Here is a 17,864-nt window from a genome sequence, read left to right on the forward strand (position 1 = left end):
GCATAATTCAGCTACAAGAGCCCCCATCTGTCCATAACCCACCTTCGGTGAGGGTGGCTGAGAGCAGCACATTCTGACGTGTCTCTCTCTCAGCATTTAAAGCATTCAGTATCACAGCCACATCCTTCTCAAAGCCCAGGTCCAGGATCCTACAGAAACAGCAGAGATGGTTAAAGGTGCTGGAGGAAGGAGAAAGTCTTAATACTGCATGACATCTTTGCAATGAACAACTGTCCAACAATCTGTCCAAAGTGGGTATTTCATCCTAATCCCAGACATCTGGTGCTTGGCTGAGGCCACTGAGCATGAATGGATTAAAAATCACACCCTCTCATCATTTAAAAAGATATTTAGTGAATTATGATGCAGAGGGTATTGTAATAATTCTCCAGATCTGAGCACTTGGAAGTTTACCTGTCTGCCTCATCAATGATCAGCCACTGAGTGCGACGGAAATGAATGCACTGCGTGGACCTGATGTGATCAACCAGGCGGCCAGGGGTGGAGATGAGGATGTTTATCCCTTTCCTTAACCTGTGCAGATTCAAAAACAAAAAATAAAACCCAGGCAAGAGAAAGAAAAGAAAAAAAAAAAAAAACAACCCCATGAAGGTTAGCTGGACTAGGACCCACAGTGAGGAACTGGAACCTACAGAGGTAAAAAATGCCACAGTAAAATCACAAACAGCATCTTCTCACTGATAAAAACTGATTTATTTGTTTTGCCCAGCTAAAATTTATCCTTGATCATCACTGATACTCTGCTCTGATACTCAGAGGCACACTCAGTGCTAAGGATAGAATGGAAAAAATTATTAATAATATTTTTAAAAAAATCTAACACACCCCAGCTAGGTTTTTCTTTTCTAATTGAGTACTTGTTTTACTGTCAAGAGTAAACTTCTTTTTGTGTATGATTTATAGAGAGAAATAAAAATTCCATTTTGGATTACCGGCTTACAATTCAATTCTTGAAAAGGGGAAAGAAAGGAATTTTTAACACCAGGAAATCTCTTCTCCAGAAAGTAATTTCCCCCATAACAAATACAGTTGGTGGTAAGCAAATACAGGTGTTTGTCAGGACAGGGAAAAAAAATACTGACACAAGAGCTCATCTTCTCAGAAGGCTCATCAACATTTTAGGAATAGATTCAGCCGGGGGAAGTGAATGTTTCCTGCTGCCCCAGCCACTGTGCCTGTGGAAGATCCAGGGGATCACAGCTTGATCCACCCTCCCAGTAAAAAAACCACTCTGAAGAAGAGTAGTAGAGATAAAGTCTGTAGAGCAGAAGGACCCAAAATACAATTTAAGAAGTTGTTTTCCTACCTGGCTTTTTCTGATTTTCTCTTTTCTCCCCCCATTAGTACTCCAGGCACAATCCAGGTAAATGGCTACAGATAAGAAAACCAAGACCAGCAATGATTCTTCTTTAATAACATGACAAAGCCTAATCAAAAAATGATGTTTCTTGGCATAAAAAGAGACAGGATGGGGCTGACAGCAGTGTGCATGTGATGTGATCACAGCTCCAGCACTAAAAAAAGACTTGTAAGTCTCTTTTTAAGACTTATAAATTTATAAGACTTATAAATAATGAGGAAGTACCCTATTATTCCAAAGAAAAATGAAGAGGGGGTGGAAATATGGATCAGATAAATAAATGATTTAAACACCTTCTAGCCCAATGGTAAGATACTCTGCCTCAATTACAAGGAAAGCACTATCATTTAATGATTTTAAAAGCCTTCTCATTTCTCCAGTCATTCAGCTGGCAAAGCAGTTCCCCAAGTCCTGCTCCCCATCTGAAACCCATCTGGCCAGTATTAGTTTCAGTAAAACGGTCCTTGTCACCACCAGAGTTTCCATTCATAACTCAGCCTGAGACAATGAAAGGTATTTCTACAAACAAATGGCTGTGAAAATCAACTGTGCTTGTTTATCAGCACATGTGCAACTAGGGTGCCATAATTAATCACTTAATTGCTCATGTAATAATTTAAAACATGCCACGGGGAAATCACACACTTAAACACATTTATCTTTAAGGACCATACATCTTGCCAGGTGCTGGGTTTCCTTAAACCTCCCCCTGAATTCACAGGAACTGAAGTTGTTTAGCTCCTCACAAGAATAAGAAGAACACAGAGCATTGAATTCTTACCTTAAGTAGTTTCTGGATTGTATCAAAACTTTGGAGTGCAAGCTATGGAAATCAACAAAAGAAAATGAGCTCTGACAAAGTCTCTCTGGACTAAAAAGCTGGATTACAAATCCCCATGGCACAAAAATCTGTAAATTAATCCAGTTATGTTTATCAGAATTCTAAATGCATCCTTAGTTTTTCTTTTAGAAACTGCTTAATAATTTTTTCTCTTGAAGAATCTCTCTTTTATTGTATTTTGACCTGCTCAAAAACCTCTTTACTGGCTCAGCTCCACAAGCCAGGTCTCAGGACAAGAGAGACTTCTGCTGGCTTCTGTGAATGCCCTGGGGAGAAAACAAGCTACAGGCACAGAAGATTTTGCTCCAGAAGAAGAATAAAAGAGAAAATTATAAAAATTCTGGGAAAAAAGGAAACACATAGGTCAATTCTCTTCTGGCAGCCCTCACAGCTCCTCACCTGACCCGTGGAGTGATTGTGCCACTGGATCTTTCTGCATTTCTTATCTCAAGGAAGGTTATTGCTTCCATTATAAAGTAATACCAATTATAATCACAAATTATCTTCCTAACTACTCTCAATGGCAGCCCTTTAAATGAGTTTACACACAGTTTCCTCCATGCTTAGTATTCACATGGCATCCTAAAGAGGCAGTAAAAAAATTTAAATAGCTTCAGAGCCTTCTCCTTTCAGTAACAGAGCAGAGATATTGTACTGCAGGCTGCATAAAATATGGGACCTCAAATGAGATACCTGCAATCAGTTCTCCACATGGAAGTTATTATCATTTGACATACCAAACAAAAATAAAAAAGGTTGATAATCTTTTCTGACACTGCCTTTGCAATTGCAAATAATATAAATTAAATTGAAGAGTTCAGTGGAGAAACCAACTCTTGAAAGGCCTCAGCTTCAGCATTCACTTATGGATTTGAATAAACAGCTTTGAAAATGAAATACTTGTATAAAGCTACACATTTGCAAAGCTGAATTCATTGGTTTTACTCATTCCCCTTGCACTGAGCCAGAGGGGTTCTGCAGCCTCCACAAAGATCTCCAACTGCAGGAGGAGAACTGAGAAACTCCTTTCTTACTGTGGCTGGCACTGAACAAAAATGACAACACAAAAATGACAACATGTTTTGTGAGGGCAAGATCTGAGCAAAAGGATCTGACAGTGTTTTCTGATGTGGGGAGTTCTGGTGGACCCACACCAATATCCCAAAAATCAGTGTTGAGACAGATGGAGGAAGGAAAAGCCACCTACCTCCCCAAAAATCAGTGTTCAGACAGATGGAGGAAGGAAAAGCCACCTACCTCCCCAAAAATCAATGTTCAGACAGATAGAGGAAGGAAAAGCCACCTACCTCCCCAAAAACCAGTGTTCAGACAGATGGAGGAAGGAAAAGCCACCTACCTCCCTGGTTGGGACGAGCACGAGCGCGTAGGGGCCGTCACTGCGCTGCAAACACACAAGAGCAGGGCTCTGAGAGAAGGCAGCACTGAGCACAGCCCTTCACAACTCCCTGCTCTCACCAGCACTGAAGGCCTTCAGTGCAAGTCTGTCCATGATATTTTAGGGTATTTCTGCCCCACAGCTTTCATAAAATCAAGTTTTTCCCATATCAATCCCACACTGCCTTCTTCTCCCTGCTGGGAAAGCTGCTCACAGCCAAAGCCAACGTTTCCTTGCACACACAACTCTTGTTTCATTTTCTTGTTTCACTCCTGTGCTCCTGAGCTGCAGGGATGCTCTCCTGCTTGATGCACAGCAACAATCTGCAGGTGACAATCCAGGATGGGCTGGAAATGCTTCAACCCTTCAGTCAGGATGATCTCTTTCCATAAAATGCACAAGATCTGCAGCAGCATTTCCTGGTGTATGATCCAAACTGGGAGCAACTACCCAATCCCACCCCATGCCAAAGATTACCAAACAGCAACCTCTGTTTTCAGTTCTTCCAGGCCATTTCTTCTGCTCCCTACTTTCTCCACACCTGATAATTTAGCCCATTTCCAATTTATCCTGCAGTATGGAGCAATGGGGAATAGCTAACATGGATCTTGTACCATCACACATCAAGAGAACTAGAAAATCCCTTCTGTCACATGTGTGAATAAATGGGAATATGGATTGCTTGTATGAAAAAGAGACAGCAATGACTACAGGAGCTGGATTTTATTTTTATTAATCTTAGTTTCAAAAGCAAATTTATTTAGTGCTGTTGGACCTACCTGTATTTTGGATTCCATTCCTTGCAAAGACTGCACAAGTGGAATTCCATAGGCAAGAGTTTTACCTTTTTGAAAGGGAGAAAATAAGAAAAATTTCCATTAAAAAAATATATATGGCAGTTATAACCCTCCAGAAAACCAAAGCCCCATTTGTCCCACCACTCTTGAACTGCAGTCAGAGTCTGGAAAAGTTTCTATTAAATAGGAAGTTTTCACAATGGAAGATTAACAGGCAATTCAATAAAGACTCAATAGAAAAGAGAGGTGGTGGTAACCCACTAAGATCTACCAAAATAAATGCAATTAACACACCCTAAGGAGGGACAGTGACAGTTCAACACTGACCTGAACCAGTCTGAGATCTCACCAGGGCATCTCTGCCTTGCAGGAGCACAGGAATTGTTTGCTTCTGAACACTGGGTGACAAACACAGCAGGGCAGGAAATGCAGATGCAGCACAGGATGGAATTCCAAGATTTCAACACACAGTGACTGTCTCAAAACTCTTTACAAATTCCCCACCCTCATCTCTGCTGTGCAGCTGCATCAGCTGAGGTGATTTCTAAGCAAAGCCACTGGGATGTGATAAATTCAAACCAGATGGGTTTATGAGTCAAGTACCAAACCAGAAGGCAGGAGTGCCCACAAACCCAATAGCAAATAGGACAGTGGTACTGTGGTCTCCCCAAACCCATTAAATATAATTAAATAATCACAGCTGATTGGCTTTCAGGGGTAAACTGCAAAGTTTTGATATTGATTTGCTTACCTGGTCATGCTGCATATGTTTAGGACAGCGTTTATTGTGGAGATCTAAAGAGATAATAGAGAGAAATAAAGGTTTTATTGTCAAACTGTTCCTTTTGTTACTTCTTGCACTGCTAAGACAGAACAAAACCCAGAAGACTGACATTTATTGTCTGCTTAACTGGTCCATAAAGTTCCCATCTCCTCAATCAGAACTACACCATTGCTGGTTTTCTGTAGTTTCTTTTTTTGGTACTGCAGCTGCAAACAGTGAAGAGGGCTGGGACTGTGTCTGGGGACAGGTCAGGACATGGTCCAACAGCCCGAGTGACAAAATCAGGTGAAGTATCCAGGTCACCATGGATAAAGGCTCTCTGAGCTGTCCCCCACCCAAACCCCCATGGTTTTGAGGCATGCAGCCCTCCTGCCACTCACCAGGTGTGGGTGGAGGTCCAGCTGGCTGAAGGAATCTGTAGTGAAAACATTTTCTTGCACCTGCCGCACTTCTTTTCTGAGTTAGGAGAAACAAAAACAAAACACATATCAGGGTTAAAAATACAACACCATTCTGCATAATCAGCAATGAAACTTCATCTGCCAAGCAAGGGTAAGAATTCAAGACCCTGAATTTCAAGGCATTGCAAGAGTTGTTTTTCTTCCCTCCCATTTATCTAAAATACCTGTGAATTTCTGGGATGTCTGGGTTGTTTTTAAACAAGCTGGATGTCTTGATGAAAGGTTTGTTCTTCTGGCTTTCATTCTGTTTGTCACTCAGCTGCTTCTTAGGAACAGTTTTTTGTGATGAGCTTCCCTCCTCCCTCCTGCCAGCCTCCGTGGCACCCTTCCTGAAGGTGTTTGTGGATAATTTACGTTTTCTTTTCACGGGCGGGTTTCCATGTGGTGACTGGAGCTTCCTTTTCAGAGCACCAGATTGCTTTAAAGTGAAACAAACCGGTCAGCACTGACTGGGAGTTAACACACAAACATCAGAGCCTTATTTTTGGAATCCCCCATTCCATGATTAAGAAATCAAAGCTGCTATCTGCAGCTACACAACTCCTACTCCAGCAGATCCACCACCGTGCCTGAGGCTTCTGATGCTGCTGAAAGCCAAATCTAGCGCTCAGCCCTAAAGGATTCCATTCAACATCCCAGTGAATGGGCAGAACATGCTTTAAAAATCTCTCTCCAAAGTATTTTAAAGCCTATGCAGACGAAGCAGAGGGCAGGGAGAGCATCGCCCGCAGCCCATCACAGGGAACGCGGTGAGCCGGGGCAGCGCCGCCTGCTCTGACCGCAGCTCCGGGGGCTCGGAGGAGCCGGATCTGCCCGACCTCTGCCCGGGGAGCCCCGGGGCCGGATCAGCCCCGGCTCGGGCTGGGGAGAAGCCAAAAGCTCCATTTAACATCACATAAACTTGGCGGATGCTGCCTCCCGCCCGGTCACGGTGCCGTAGGGTCGCACGTCCCGCAGGGTCCCGTGCCGTATGCCATATCCCATGTCCCCTGACCCGCAAGTTCCTGTGTCCCGTGTCCTCTGTCCCGCAGGGTCCCGTGTGCCGTATCCCGTGTCCCCTGTCCCGTAGGGTCCCGTGTCCCGCAGACTCCAGACTCCCTTCCCTTCCCTTCCCTTCCCTTCCCTTCCCTTCCCCTCCGCTCGTACCCTGCCGAGGCCGCGCATCCCCACGCCTGCCGCCATGTCCCACCCGCTCCTCCTCAAGATCCCGGGGCCGCCTCCCGCCCGCCCGTCTCGTCCCGTGAGGGCGGCGCGGCGGCGGATGCGGAGCCTCCCCCCAGACCGGATCCCACCCGGCTCCCCGTCACCCCGCGGCGCCGCGGGGGCTCCACGAGGGCTCTCCGCACCCCGCAACCCGCGCTCTCGGGGCGGCAGGGCGCGCAGGCGGCGGCGGGGCAGCCCCGGCCGGGCCCGCCGGGGGCTTCGGCGGCGGCGCGTGCGCGCGGCCCGTGAGGCGGCGGTAACATGGCGGCGGCGGCGGCGGCCGGGCGGGAGGAGCCGCCGCTGGGGCTCGAGGCGGTCGTGGAGGAAGCGGCGGCGGCTGCGGCAGCGAGCGCCGGGTTCCGGCTCACGGCGGTGCGGCGAGAGCCGGCGGTGCGGCTGCAGCACGGCGCCAGCGGGCTGGAACCGCTGGCCTGGTCCGAGGATCACCGGGTGTCGGTGAGCACGGCCCGCAGCATCGCCGTGCTGGAGCAGCTCAGCGACGTGCACAGCGGCGGGCAGGACATGGTCATCCACCGCACCGCCGTGCCCGCGCCCGCCGCCGCCTGCATGCTCAAGGTGAGTGCCTGGCCTCGGCAATGTGTCCGTGTCTCAATGGGGAGGTGGCGAGGAAAAGGAGCCGGGGAGGTTCAGGGCGGACATCGGGAGGAGTTTCCTCCCAGGAGGGGTGGTCGGACTCCGGGGTGGGCAGCCCGGGGAGCTGGTGGAGCCACGGGCCGTGGAGGTGTCCAGGGAACCACTGGAGGTGGCACTCAGGGCTTGGGCTGGGTGACAAACAGGCTGGACTCGGTGATCTCAGAGTCTTTTCCTGCTTAATTGGTTCTGTGGTTGTTCACGATGGTGCCAAGCAAGAGGACAAGAGAAACGAGCATAAACTCATAGACAAAGTTGCACCTGAACACAAGAACTTCTTTCCTGTGCAGAATCCAGAGAAAGTCTGGAAAACCACTGTGGTCCCTTCCAGCCTGACCCATGCTGGGATTCTGATCCTCCTCTTGGGGAGCTGCCCCAGAACTTGCTGCAGGCTCTCAGTTTAAAAGCATCATCCCAGAGATACCCAGGGATTCTGAACTTCTGCAGTTTTCCCGAGAATCACTTGAGCTCCAGAACAGTTATTTCAACACAAATTTAAGTAGGAATCTTCCTTTGTTTTGCTGCCTAAGCTGAAGGGTTTTTGCAGCAGGGATTTCTGTGGCCTTCAGGGGAATATCTGACTTCCACAAAGATGGCAGATATGGTTGAGTATCTTATTAATTAATACTTTTGTTGTTGTGAATCTGATTTGATTTTCCAAACAATGCTGAGAATATGGAATGGGGTTGAGATATTGAGTATTTACATGTTATGTCAGGTATCTTTAAAAGAACAAAAGTATGAAAAAAGGCTCTTTGATTCAGCAGACAAAACTTCAGTAGCTGAGAGTCAAAACTATGCAAATTCAGGGCATTAATGAAGCTGAATTTTTTAGGAGTGACATCAATTAACAGTGTGTTACTATAGGATATGAAACAACACGACATGGACTTGCTGCTTTTTTTAAGGTAAAAAAAGGGACTTTTGTTTTTTCAACTTCAACATTTATAGATTTTTAAAAGTGACAGTGGATTGGAGGGTGAAAGTACCACCTCTTCAATGACACTAAGCAAACTAATATCAAATTTCTTTTGAAATTGAAAACAAGCTTATATCAAATTTATAAATTTTTCTTTTATAAAAGAATGGAAAACAATAAATCATTTACGTAAAATATATTAAAAAATTCATTACAAAAACATAAACATTAAAAAACTTTACAAATCTTAAAAAATCAAAGCAATGCCAGTGTAGTGTTGGTTGTGATTGAAAAAAAATCAGTACAAAAATATAAACATTAAAAAACCTAAAAAATCAAAGCAACACCAGTGTAGTGTTGGTTGTGATTGAAAAAATTTCATTACTAAAATATAAACATTAAAAAACTTTGAAAATCTTTAAAAAATCAAAGCAACGCCAGTGTAGTGTTGGTTGTGATTGAAAAAAAATCAGTACAAAAATATAAACATTAAAAAACCTAAAAAATTAAAGCAACACCAGTGTAGTGTTGGTTGTGATGGAAAAAATTTCATTACTAAAATATAAACATTAAAAAACTTTGAAAATCTTTAAAAAATCAAAGGAACACCAGTGTAGTGTTGGTTGTGATTGAAAAAAATTCATTACAAAAATATAAACATTTAAAAACGTAAAAAAATCAATAGAACACCAGTGTAGTGTTGGTTTTGATTGAAAAAAAAATTCATTACAAAAATATAAACATTAAAAGACTTTGAAAATCTTTAAAAAATCAAAGGAACACCAGTGTAGTGTTGGTTGTGATTGAAAAAAAATCAGTACAAAAATATAAACATTTAAAAACCTAAAAAAATCAAAGGAACACCAGTGTAGTGTTGGTTGTGATTGAAAAAAAATCAGTACAAAAATATAAACATTAAGAAACTTGAAAAATCTTAAAAAATCAAAGCAACACCAGTGTAGTGTTGGTTGTGATTGAAAAAATTTCATTACAAAAATATAAACATTTAAAAACGTAAAAAAATCAATAGAACACCAGTGTAGTGTTGGTTTTGATTGAAAAAAAATTCATTACAAAAATATAAACATTAAAAGACTTTGAAAATCTTTAAAAAATCAAAGGAACACCAGTGTAGTGTTGGTTGTGATTGAAAAAAAATCAGTACAAAAATATAAACATTTAAAAACATAAAAAAATCAATAGAACACCAGTGTAGTGTTGGTTTTGATTGAAAAAAAAATCAGTACAAAAATATAAACATTTAAAAACCTAAAAAAATCAAAGGAACACCAGTGTAGTGTTGGTTGTGATTGAAAAAAAATCAGTACAAAAATATAAACATTAAGAAACTTGAAAAATCTTAAAAAATCAAAGCAACACCAGTGTAGTGTTGGTTGTGATTGAAAAAATTTCATTACAAAAATATAAACATTTAAAAACCTAAAAAAATCAAAAGAACACCAGTGTAGTGTTGGTTGTGATTGAAAAAAAATCATTACAAAAATGTAAACATTAAACAACTTTGAAAATCTTTAAAAAATCAAAAGAACACCAGTGTAGTGTTGGTTGTGATTGTAAAAAAAAATCATTACAAAAATGCAAACATTAAACAACTTAAAAATCCAAGGAACACCAGTGTAGTGTTGGTTGTGATTGGGGATGCTCTGTTTGAAGATGGAATTAATTCCAGGAAAGTTTTCCTTAAAGAACCAGCTGTACAATTGTCTCAGAGGTTCTTTTTGTTGTGTTTTAGGTGGGCCCAAAGAAGGAGGTGGCCGAGTGCAAGGAGAAATTCGCCAGCTCAGTGGACCCCACCGTCAGCCAGACCTTCATGCTGGACCGGGTGTTCAACCCCGAGGGGAAGTCGCTGCCGCCCCTGCGCGGTTTCAAATACTCCAGCTGGTCCCCCCTGGGCTGTGACGCCAACGGGCGCTGCCTGCTGGCTGCCCTGACCATGGACAACCGCCTGAGCATCCACGCCAACCTCAACCGGCTGCAGTGGGTGCAGCTGGTGGATCTGACCGAGCTGTACGGAGAGCGCCTGCTGGAGGCTGGGTACAGACTGTGCAAGGCTGACGCTCCCTGCGGGCAGCTGGGGGATTTCCCCGAGTTCCAGAGGAGACACAGCATGCAGGCCCCCGTGCGCATGGAGTGGTCGGGCATCTGCACCACCCAGCAGGTGAAGCACAACAACGAGTGCCGGGATGTGGGCAGCGTGCTGCTGGCCGTGCTCTTTGAGAATGGCAACATTGCTGTGTGGCAGTTCCAGCTGCCCTTCCTGGGGAAGGAATCCATCACTTCCTGCAACACCATCGAGTCGGGAATAAGCTCCCCCAGCGTGCTGGCGTGGTGGGAGTACGAGCACAACAACCGCAAGATGAGCGGGCTGATCGTGGGCAGCGCCTACGGCCCGGTGAAGATCATCCCCGTCAACCTCAAGGCGGTCAAAGGCTACTTCACACTGAGACAGCCCGTGGTGCTGTGGCAGGAGATGGACCAGCTGCCTGTGCACAGCATCAAATGCATCCCTCTCTACCACCCCTACCAGAAATGCAGCTGCAGCCTGGTGGTGGCTGCCAGAGGCCCTTACGTGTTCTGGTGCCTGCTGCTGATATCCAAAGCGGGGCTGAACGTGCACAACTCCCACGTGACGGGGCTCCACTCCTTGCCCATTGTCTCCATGACTGCAGACAAGCAGAATGGCACGGTGTACACCTGCTCCAGCGATGGCAAGGTCAGGCAGCTCATCCCCATATTCACAGACGTTGCTTTAAAGTTTGAGCACCAGCTGATAAAGCTCTCAGAGGTGTTTGGCTGTGTCAGGACTCATGGGATTGCTGTCAGCCCCTGTGGGGCGTACCTGGCGGTCATCACCACCGAGGGCATGGCCAATGGGCTGCACCCTGTCAACAAAAACTACCAGGTTCAGTTTGTCACCCTCAAGACCTTTGAGGAGGCAGCTGCACAGCTCTTGGAATCTTCTGTTCAGAATCTTTTCAGGCAAGTGGACTTGACGGATCTCGTACGCTGGAAAATCTTGAAGGATAAGCACATTCCTCAGTTCTTACAGGAAGCACTGGATAAAAAGATAGAGAGCTGTGGTTCCACTTACTTCTGGAGGTTTAAGTTGTTTCTCTTGAGGATTTTGTACCAGTCGATGCAGAAAACCCCCTCAGAGGTCACGTGGAGACCTTCACACGAGGATGCCAAAATCTTGATATCAGATTCCCCTGGGATGGGCAGCACTGAAGATGATCAGGAGGAAGGAACTTCAAAACAAGCCAGCAAGCAGAGCCTGGGGGACACAGGCAAAGGTGTGGACATTGATGACACTGCAGAGGATTCTCTCCATCAGTCAAGTGACTCTGGAGGCCGTGAGCCAATGGTAGAAAAGCTGCTTGAAATACAGGCACAGATTGAGGCTGTAGAAATGCACTTGACACGAGAGCACATGAAACGGGTGTTGGGAGAAGTTTACCTGCACACATGGATTACAGAGAACACCAGCATTCCCACCAGGGGAGTCTGTGACTTCCTCATGTCTGATGATGCCTATGATGACAGAACAGCACGAGTAAGTGACACCTCTGCTCGGGGAATTCTGTGTCACCGTCACTTCCTTGTCCCCTCTCCTGAAAATAAAGCTGGGCTGGCAAGGAGAGCTGTGGTCATGTCATCCTTGCCAGTCAGATTCTGTAGAGCATTCAGCTTAAATTGTCTTTCCTTGATACTGGGAAATAGGAGAGAATGTAAATACAGATGTTGAAATTTGGATCAGGTACAGTAAAGAATAAAGTTTTTGGAGAACAGGGGACAGGACTGGGGTTATTGTGCTGCTGTCTGTGGGTTTAAAACACGAACTGCTTGAGGGATGTTTGTTTTCAATACTGTTTGTTCATTCCATCATCTTTACACAAGTGAACTTCAGGTGCATTTCCTCTAGTCAATCACACTGTGGTTCTCATGTTAGTGTGGTGTTTTCCCTGCTGGCATCACAGGCAAGTGTGGCCATCAGGAACTCCCTAGGAAAGGGCTCTGGCACAACTGCTGGGTTGTTCTGGCATCCAATCACTATGAATTGAAAGTTTGAGAGGTTGCTTTTCTTATCTTAGAAGAATCATGTTTCTTTTTTATAGTGATGAAAAGCGACTTCTAAATTGTATTTTATCTATTCAGTTTAAAGGTCCCTGGGATGTGTTTATATCTATTGAAATGTCGCAGACAAATCTGATCACATAAATGCTCTGCTATAAACATTGTACTCCCAGATGAGTGCTGAAGACACCCAGGTAATTTCTGAACAGGAATTTTTTTTAGCACATCCACTATGACAGGCATGAGGGAAGGAAATTTGCCAGGAATTACTATTTTTAAAGTCTGTATCCCTTTAGTGTGGGACAGAAATCTTTAGGAGAATAAACGAACACTTACCAATACATTGAATTTCTTACACTTCGATTATTTGGGATTCAGCTTGTTGTGTGTCACTCTGAAATGACAGTGAGGGCTGTGTCACCAAGTGCCTCCTGTGTGTTGCAGGTGCTGATTGGGCACATCCTGAAGAAGATGAACAAGCAGACCTTCCCTGAGCACTGCAGCTTGTGCAAGGAGATCCTGCCCTTCACCGACCGCAAGCAGGCCGTGTGCTCCAACGGCCACATCTGGCTCAGGTAATGGATGGGCTGAGCATGCAGAGCTTGTCCCTCTGGATAATCCAAACATCCTTCAGGAGTCACTGAACCACTGTTAGCACTGGAGTGAAAAGGCTTGAAGCACCTCAGCCATGCTTCAGTCTTTTTCTGTCCTCTTCCATAAGAGTCAAGGCACTGGAGGTTGGATTTGGTTCTCCTAGCAGGACAGTGTTTTTGTAATAAAACCATTTTGACCATCTTTTTTTTTTTTGGGAATATGGAGTCAGGGAGAAAGCAGGCAAGGGAAAATCGAAGACAAGTCATCCTTTGGAACATCACTTGAAGGAGGGTTTGTTCAAGCTCCTTCAGCATTTGAAAACAAGAACAATTTAACAAGAAATGATTGAGAACAGGCACATTGAGAAGTCAAACAAATTAAATGAAATATTAGAAAATGAAATATTAGAAAATGAAATATTAGAATATGAAATTTTAGAAAATGAAATCTTCCTGTACCAGTGTGGGAGGTACATGGAGATTGTCCCTGGAGCTGTGGCAAGTCACTAGTTTGTCACAGAGAAAAGCTGTGCCTATCAGGTTTTGTGTGCTAGTTTGGGTAAATAGTCATGGCCTTAAGGACACCCTGGTTCTTCCCTGTGCAGTAGAGCTCAAGCTTTTCAACTCCTCTGCTGTATGCTAGAATTTTTTTGTCAATGATACATTGATTTTTGACCTTTCATTTTTATGTCCATATGCAATTTGGTACACTTGGGAAATTTACCTGAATTTTTAAATTATTAATTTTCATATTTAATGTGGTTCATTACTGCCTTTACTCTCCTAAAGATAAAACTGCTTGTCCTTTCACAGGTGCTTTCTGACCTACCAGTCCTGCCAGAGTTTGGTGTACAGGAGGTGTTTGCTTCACGACAGCATTGCACGGCACCCAACCCCAGAAGGTAAAATGTTCTTGGGGCCAAAAGAGGCAGGATTGGAGCTTTTAAATTTTATCTACAAAATGGCTTGAATTAGTTTCACTGACTTTACTCTTTTAGGCAGTTCCCATGTGAAGCTCTGCATTTCACAGTGTCCTGGTGTTGTCTGGGCATTAGTGAGGTGTTAATTGCAAATTAAAAACTGCAGAAATTGAGGTATAAATCCCACATTTGAATGAAATCTGGGTAAACACATAATCTATGCTGGAATGCTAGAATTAGTTTGATATTCAAGTTGAATATATCAGCATCCAGTTCTGGAAAAGGGATCAAGAAACAGGAACCAAGGACTGTGTTATGAGAGGGATCTAATTTCAGTTTAGAAAATGAGAACATTGCAGTTGGGCCATGGTGATCCTTTACATTTTTTTCCTATATAGCTATGAGCATGAAAGGATAAAGCATGGAGTGTTTCACCTTAATTTTGTTCCCTGCTGAGGTGGAATTTAAACTGGCATTACTGGAAATTTCAGGGCAGAAACAGAGTTGGATTTCACTGAATTCTCAGTCATTCCTGCATGTCAATATATACAAACTGTCCAGGATTCCTGTTGAGTTTGTGCATCTCAGGTGTCATTCTTCTGTTCATCTCTACCTCCAGCTTTAAAGAACTTGTTTTCTTATTTGCAGATCCTGAATGGATCAGGAGGTTATTGCAGGGACCTTGCACCTTCTGTGATTCTCCTGTGTTCTAGAGAAAAGCTGGGTCAAGACTGAAAGCATTTTCTCTACTGCATAAGCTCCCTTCAGCCTGGGAGGATACAGGGACAGGAACACAGACTCTGCTGGAGGGAGAACACCTTGTGCACAGCCCTGTACATAAAACATCACAGGTTCTACAAACTCCTGAAATCCAGAGCCCATTCCATGCTCCAGAAACAGGAATGCACCTGGAAGAGCCAGTTTAAAGCTGTTTGGAAATGCACCCAAGGAAGCCTCAGCAGCTGGACAAGGAACTGAGTGTTGAGCAGAGTGGGAATTGTCCTTTCTGCCTGTCAGTTCCCAAAGCTGGGATGGGAACAGCAGAGCTGCCTCTTGAATGGTCTTGGTGGGTAGAGAAGGCTCCAGCTTGCAGTGCTCTCCTTTGCTTTTTCACCTTTGCTGTGGAACATGGAACTCTCCAGATAATCCATGGTTCCAGTGGCTTGCCCCGAGCAGCAGGTGCCAGGTACAGCCGTAGGAGAGAATTTGAATTTCACTGAAACTCTGAAAGAGTATCTGCCTCAGAAATGTAACAGTGTCTCAGTCAGAAGGGTGATATTGGCTGCCTGGCATTAGTAAGGATAATTTTAAAATATAATAATAATAATTAAACTAATAGCAATTAGCTTAAACACTAATATATATACATATATATATAAAATTTCCAATGCTCTTAAGTCTCTTGCCCCACTTTCTTTTTCTGAACTCCTTCCCAGCTCTTGCCAAAGTATTTGCCTTTGGTTTCACTTAACCCTCTACCAAGAGGAATCCTCTTTTCCAGACAAACTCAGTTACCAAAAGTATTAACACTAATTACCAAACCAATTAACACTACTGTCAATTAAATTGAGAGTCTCCCTCATACAGAATTGAGTTTCATACAAATCTGACACACAAATAATCACTCCCAGCTGACAGTTTTTCTTTTCATAATAGCTCAGTAAAAAACCCCAAACAAACAGAACACCCCAAACCCAACCCCACCATGCTGACATGCTCTGGGTAGGGCCAAGGAGGCTGGTGAAGCTCTTTGTGTATCCCAGACTGGTTTGGTTTGGATGGGACCATAAAGTTCATCTCATTCCACCCCTCCATGGGCAGGGACACCTTCCAGGGTGCTCCCAGCCCTGTCCAGCCTGGCCTTGGGCACTCCCGGGGATCCAGGGGCAGCCACAGCTGCTCTGGGCACCTGTGCCAGGGCCTGCCCACCCTCACAAGGAAGGATTTGTTTCTAATATCCCACCTAACCCTACTGAAGCCATTCCCCCTTATCCTGTCACTCCAGGCTCTTGTAAAATCTCTCCATCTCAAGTGGCTGAGTCCAGAAATTTATTTTGCCTTCTAACTGTCCTATCAGAAAAACATCTTTTTTTGCCATCTGTTCCTACAGAGAGCAGAACCCTTTTCAACCTCCTATGCAGTGTTAGAAGAATAATACCTCCCAGATGTGTGTGGTTACCTGGTACAGTTTGTCTTGTTAACTTCAATCCATGCTGTCAAATAACCCTGAGTTTGTGTATTTCCATTCTGCAGAGTGCCAATGGCAGAGGTGTCGCCCTGTCTGTGATTCCTGACACTTCCACTGTGTGGGAAGTGCTCCACAGCCCTTGAGAAATCATGGAATTGTGCTGACACTCTCAGTGTCCCACCAGTGCATGTGTGATTGGTGCTTGTTTCCTCCATTCAATGACTATGCATATTTTGTTCATGTTCCTTCAATTTAATAGGAGCAATTTTTTTTTTCAGCAAACATTAAAGTCAGCTGTCCTTCTGCTCAGTGTCTCATGCATTAAGCATGATCATGCATTGACTGAGAAGAACATTACTGTAGTAGCCTAGAAACAGCAGAAGCACATTCATCTGTAAAATAATTAGCCTTGTTTGTAAATATCCTTGGAAGTGATACCATAATTGTATTAAAGAAACATTTAGTTTTTTATTGCTGTGCATTGAAAATTGAAATTACTTCAGTGTGTCTGCAGAGAAGGGAAATGTAGCTCATGTTGGTATCCAGTAAAACAAGGAGTAACCTTGATACCCAATGTGTGTGAGTTTGGGGCCAGCTCTGGTACCTGGGACAGAATTTCCCAGTGCTGGTGGGGCCTGGGGGAACAGAACATCAATTTTCATATGAGCTGAGTAGGATTGGGGTTTATTCGTGGTGGTTGAGAAGGTTTTTTAAATGGAAGCTGCAGGTCCTTGCCCTGGCAGCTGTGACAGCTCATCAGTAAATGTTCCAGTTTAGAAATTCTCCTGCCTGTGGATGAGGGGAGGGAGCCCTGCAGAACCCTGGCCCAGTGCTTCCAGAAAAAGTCAAAGAACATTTCTTTGGCCATGGCTTAGCCACCATAAAAATATCCTGAGCTACTGAAATGTTTAAGTCTGGCTGACCCAAAGGTTCACATGATAACAGATTAGATTGGTTCTTGCTGATCATTTCTGGCAGTTCTCTTGAATTTCCCTGGACTGTTTTAATGCTTTGCCATGGAGAAGCTCTAGCACACCTCACATTAACATTGCAGCATTAATGTTCATTTTCCCTGTCTTTCAAGGCACAGGATACTCTTGTCTGCCATTGCCAGTTTATTTAACCTGGTTTCAGACTTCTGGGAAAATGGAATTTTAAAGCAAACAATGTTGTCTTTGCCTGCCAGTGGAGATCCTTTAGCAAAAAGCTTTCACTCTTCACCCTGACCTGTTCACAACAGGTACAGAGGAATTGGGATTTCATTTCTGTGTAAACCAGCACTTGTCCCTAAGTGCATTTTTAGCCAGAATAGCAGAGCCCACCTCACTCAGTAACATTTAACCCCTGGTGCTGACCTGAGTGGGTTTGGCTGCCCAGCAAAGCACTGAGGCTGCTCCAGGAATCTTTTTATGCCTCAGATTTGTGAGGGGCACTTGTGGGCACTCAGGGGCTGGTCCTGCTCTTGTCCTGATCAAACCTTGCTGTCACCTCACAGATAAGGGGAGCAAGGAACCAGCACCTGCTGCCAGACCCTTGTGTTATTTGGCCATTATCAGAGTTGCCTCCTCAAAATAACACATTTCTTCAAGGCCCAGTCTGTTTTGAGACACCAACTGAACTGTTCAAAGAACAAAT

At 44.2% G+C, this 17,864-nt stretch overlaps 3 protein-coding genes across 4 annotated transcripts in view; 1 reads left to right on the forward strand and 2 right to left on the reverse strand.

Moving 5' to 3' along the window:
* DDX31 (DEAD-box helicase 31) overlaps positions 1-6,855 on the reverse strand; it is a 43,295-nt gene extending 36,440 nt beyond the window's left edge. Inside the window, exons 1-11 of the mRNA XM_063174784.1 lie at positions 6,807-6,855; positions 5,825-6,078; positions 5,580-5,655; positions 5,167-5,210; positions 4,743-4,813; positions 4,398-4,462; positions 3,580-3,624; positions 2,163-2,204; positions 1,328-1,392; positions 415-534; positions 43-149 (exon numbers count right to left, since the gene is read on the reverse strand). Coding sequence (XP_063030854.1) covers positions 43-149; positions 415-534; positions 1,328-1,392; positions 2,163-2,204; positions 3,580-3,624; positions 4,398-4,462; positions 4,743-4,813; positions 5,167-5,210; positions 5,580-5,655; positions 5,825-6,078; positions 6,807-6,842 — 925 coding nt within the window. The 5' untranslated portion in view covers positions 6,843-6,855. The remainder of the gene's footprint in view (positions 1-42; positions 150-414; positions 535-1,327; positions 1,393-2,162; positions 2,205-3,579; positions 3,625-4,397; positions 4,463-4,742; positions 4,814-5,166; positions 5,211-5,579; positions 5,656-5,824; positions 6,079-6,806) is intronic.
* Positions 6,856-6,859: 4 nt separating this feature from the next.
* LOC134428330 (testis-specific gene A8 protein-like) lies at positions 6,860-7,387 on the reverse strand. The gene is made up of 2 exons (XM_063175004.1): positions 7,311-7,387; positions 6,860-7,259 (listed from the first exon to the last, which is right to left on the reverse strand). Exons 1-2 carry the CDS (start codon positions 7,385-7,387, stop codon positions 6,860-6,862), a joined length of 477 nt encoding a protein of 158 aa, XP_063031074.1.
* GTF3C4 (general transcription factor IIIC subunit 4) lies at positions 7,228-16,798 on the forward strand. Of its 2 annotated transcripts, XR_010030356.1 has the most exons (6): positions 7,308-7,439; positions 10,187-12,007; positions 12,973-13,103; positions 13,935-14,023; positions 14,690-15,290; positions 16,295-16,798. XR_010030356.1 is itself a non-coding variant. In XM_063174782.1 (5 exons), the coding sequence occupies exons 1-5, from the start codon at positions 7,386-7,388 to the stop codon at positions 14,752-14,754; spliced, it is 2,160 nt and encodes a 719-aa protein (XP_063030852.1). In that variant the 5' UTR covers positions 7,228-7,385; the 3' UTR covers positions 14,755-16,798. The 2 variants fall into 2 exon arrangements, 1 of the variants encoding a protein (XP_063030852.1); XM_063174782.1 differs by having other exon boundaries at positions 7,228-7,439; positions 14,690-16,798.
* Positions 16,799-17,864: the final 1,066 nt, after the last annotated feature.

This window comes from Melospiza melodia, chromosome 22 (genome assembly GCF_035770615.1).
Source record: "Melospiza melodia melodia isolate bMelMel2 chromosome 22, bMelMel2.pri, whole genome shotgun sequence".
NCBI classification, from domain to species: domain Eukaryota; kingdom Metazoa; phylum Chordata; class Aves; order Passeriformes; family Passerellidae; genus Melospiza; species Melospiza melodia.

Coding starts and splice junctions, on each gene's coding strand:
- GTF3C4 (XM_063174782.1), top strand. CDS start 7,386: ATGGTCATCCACCGCACCGCCGTGCCCGCGCCCGCCGCCGCCTGCATG. Junction 12,008..12,972: donor ATGATGACAGAACAGCACGA/GTAAGTGACACC, acceptor TGTGTGTTGCAG/GTGCTGATTGGGCACATCCT. Junction 14,024..14,689: donor ACGGCACCCAACCCCAGAAG/GTAAAATGTTCT, acceptor TCTTATTTGCAG/ATCCTGAATGGATCAGGAGG.
- LOC134428330 (XM_063175004.1), bottom strand. CDS start 7,387: ATGTCCTGCCCGCCGCTGTGCACGTCGCTGAGCTGCTCCAGCACGGCG. Junction 7,260..7,310: donor GCCGTGCTCACCGACACCCG/GTGATCCTCGGA, acceptor GCCGTGCTGCAG/CCGCACCGCCGGCTCTCGCC.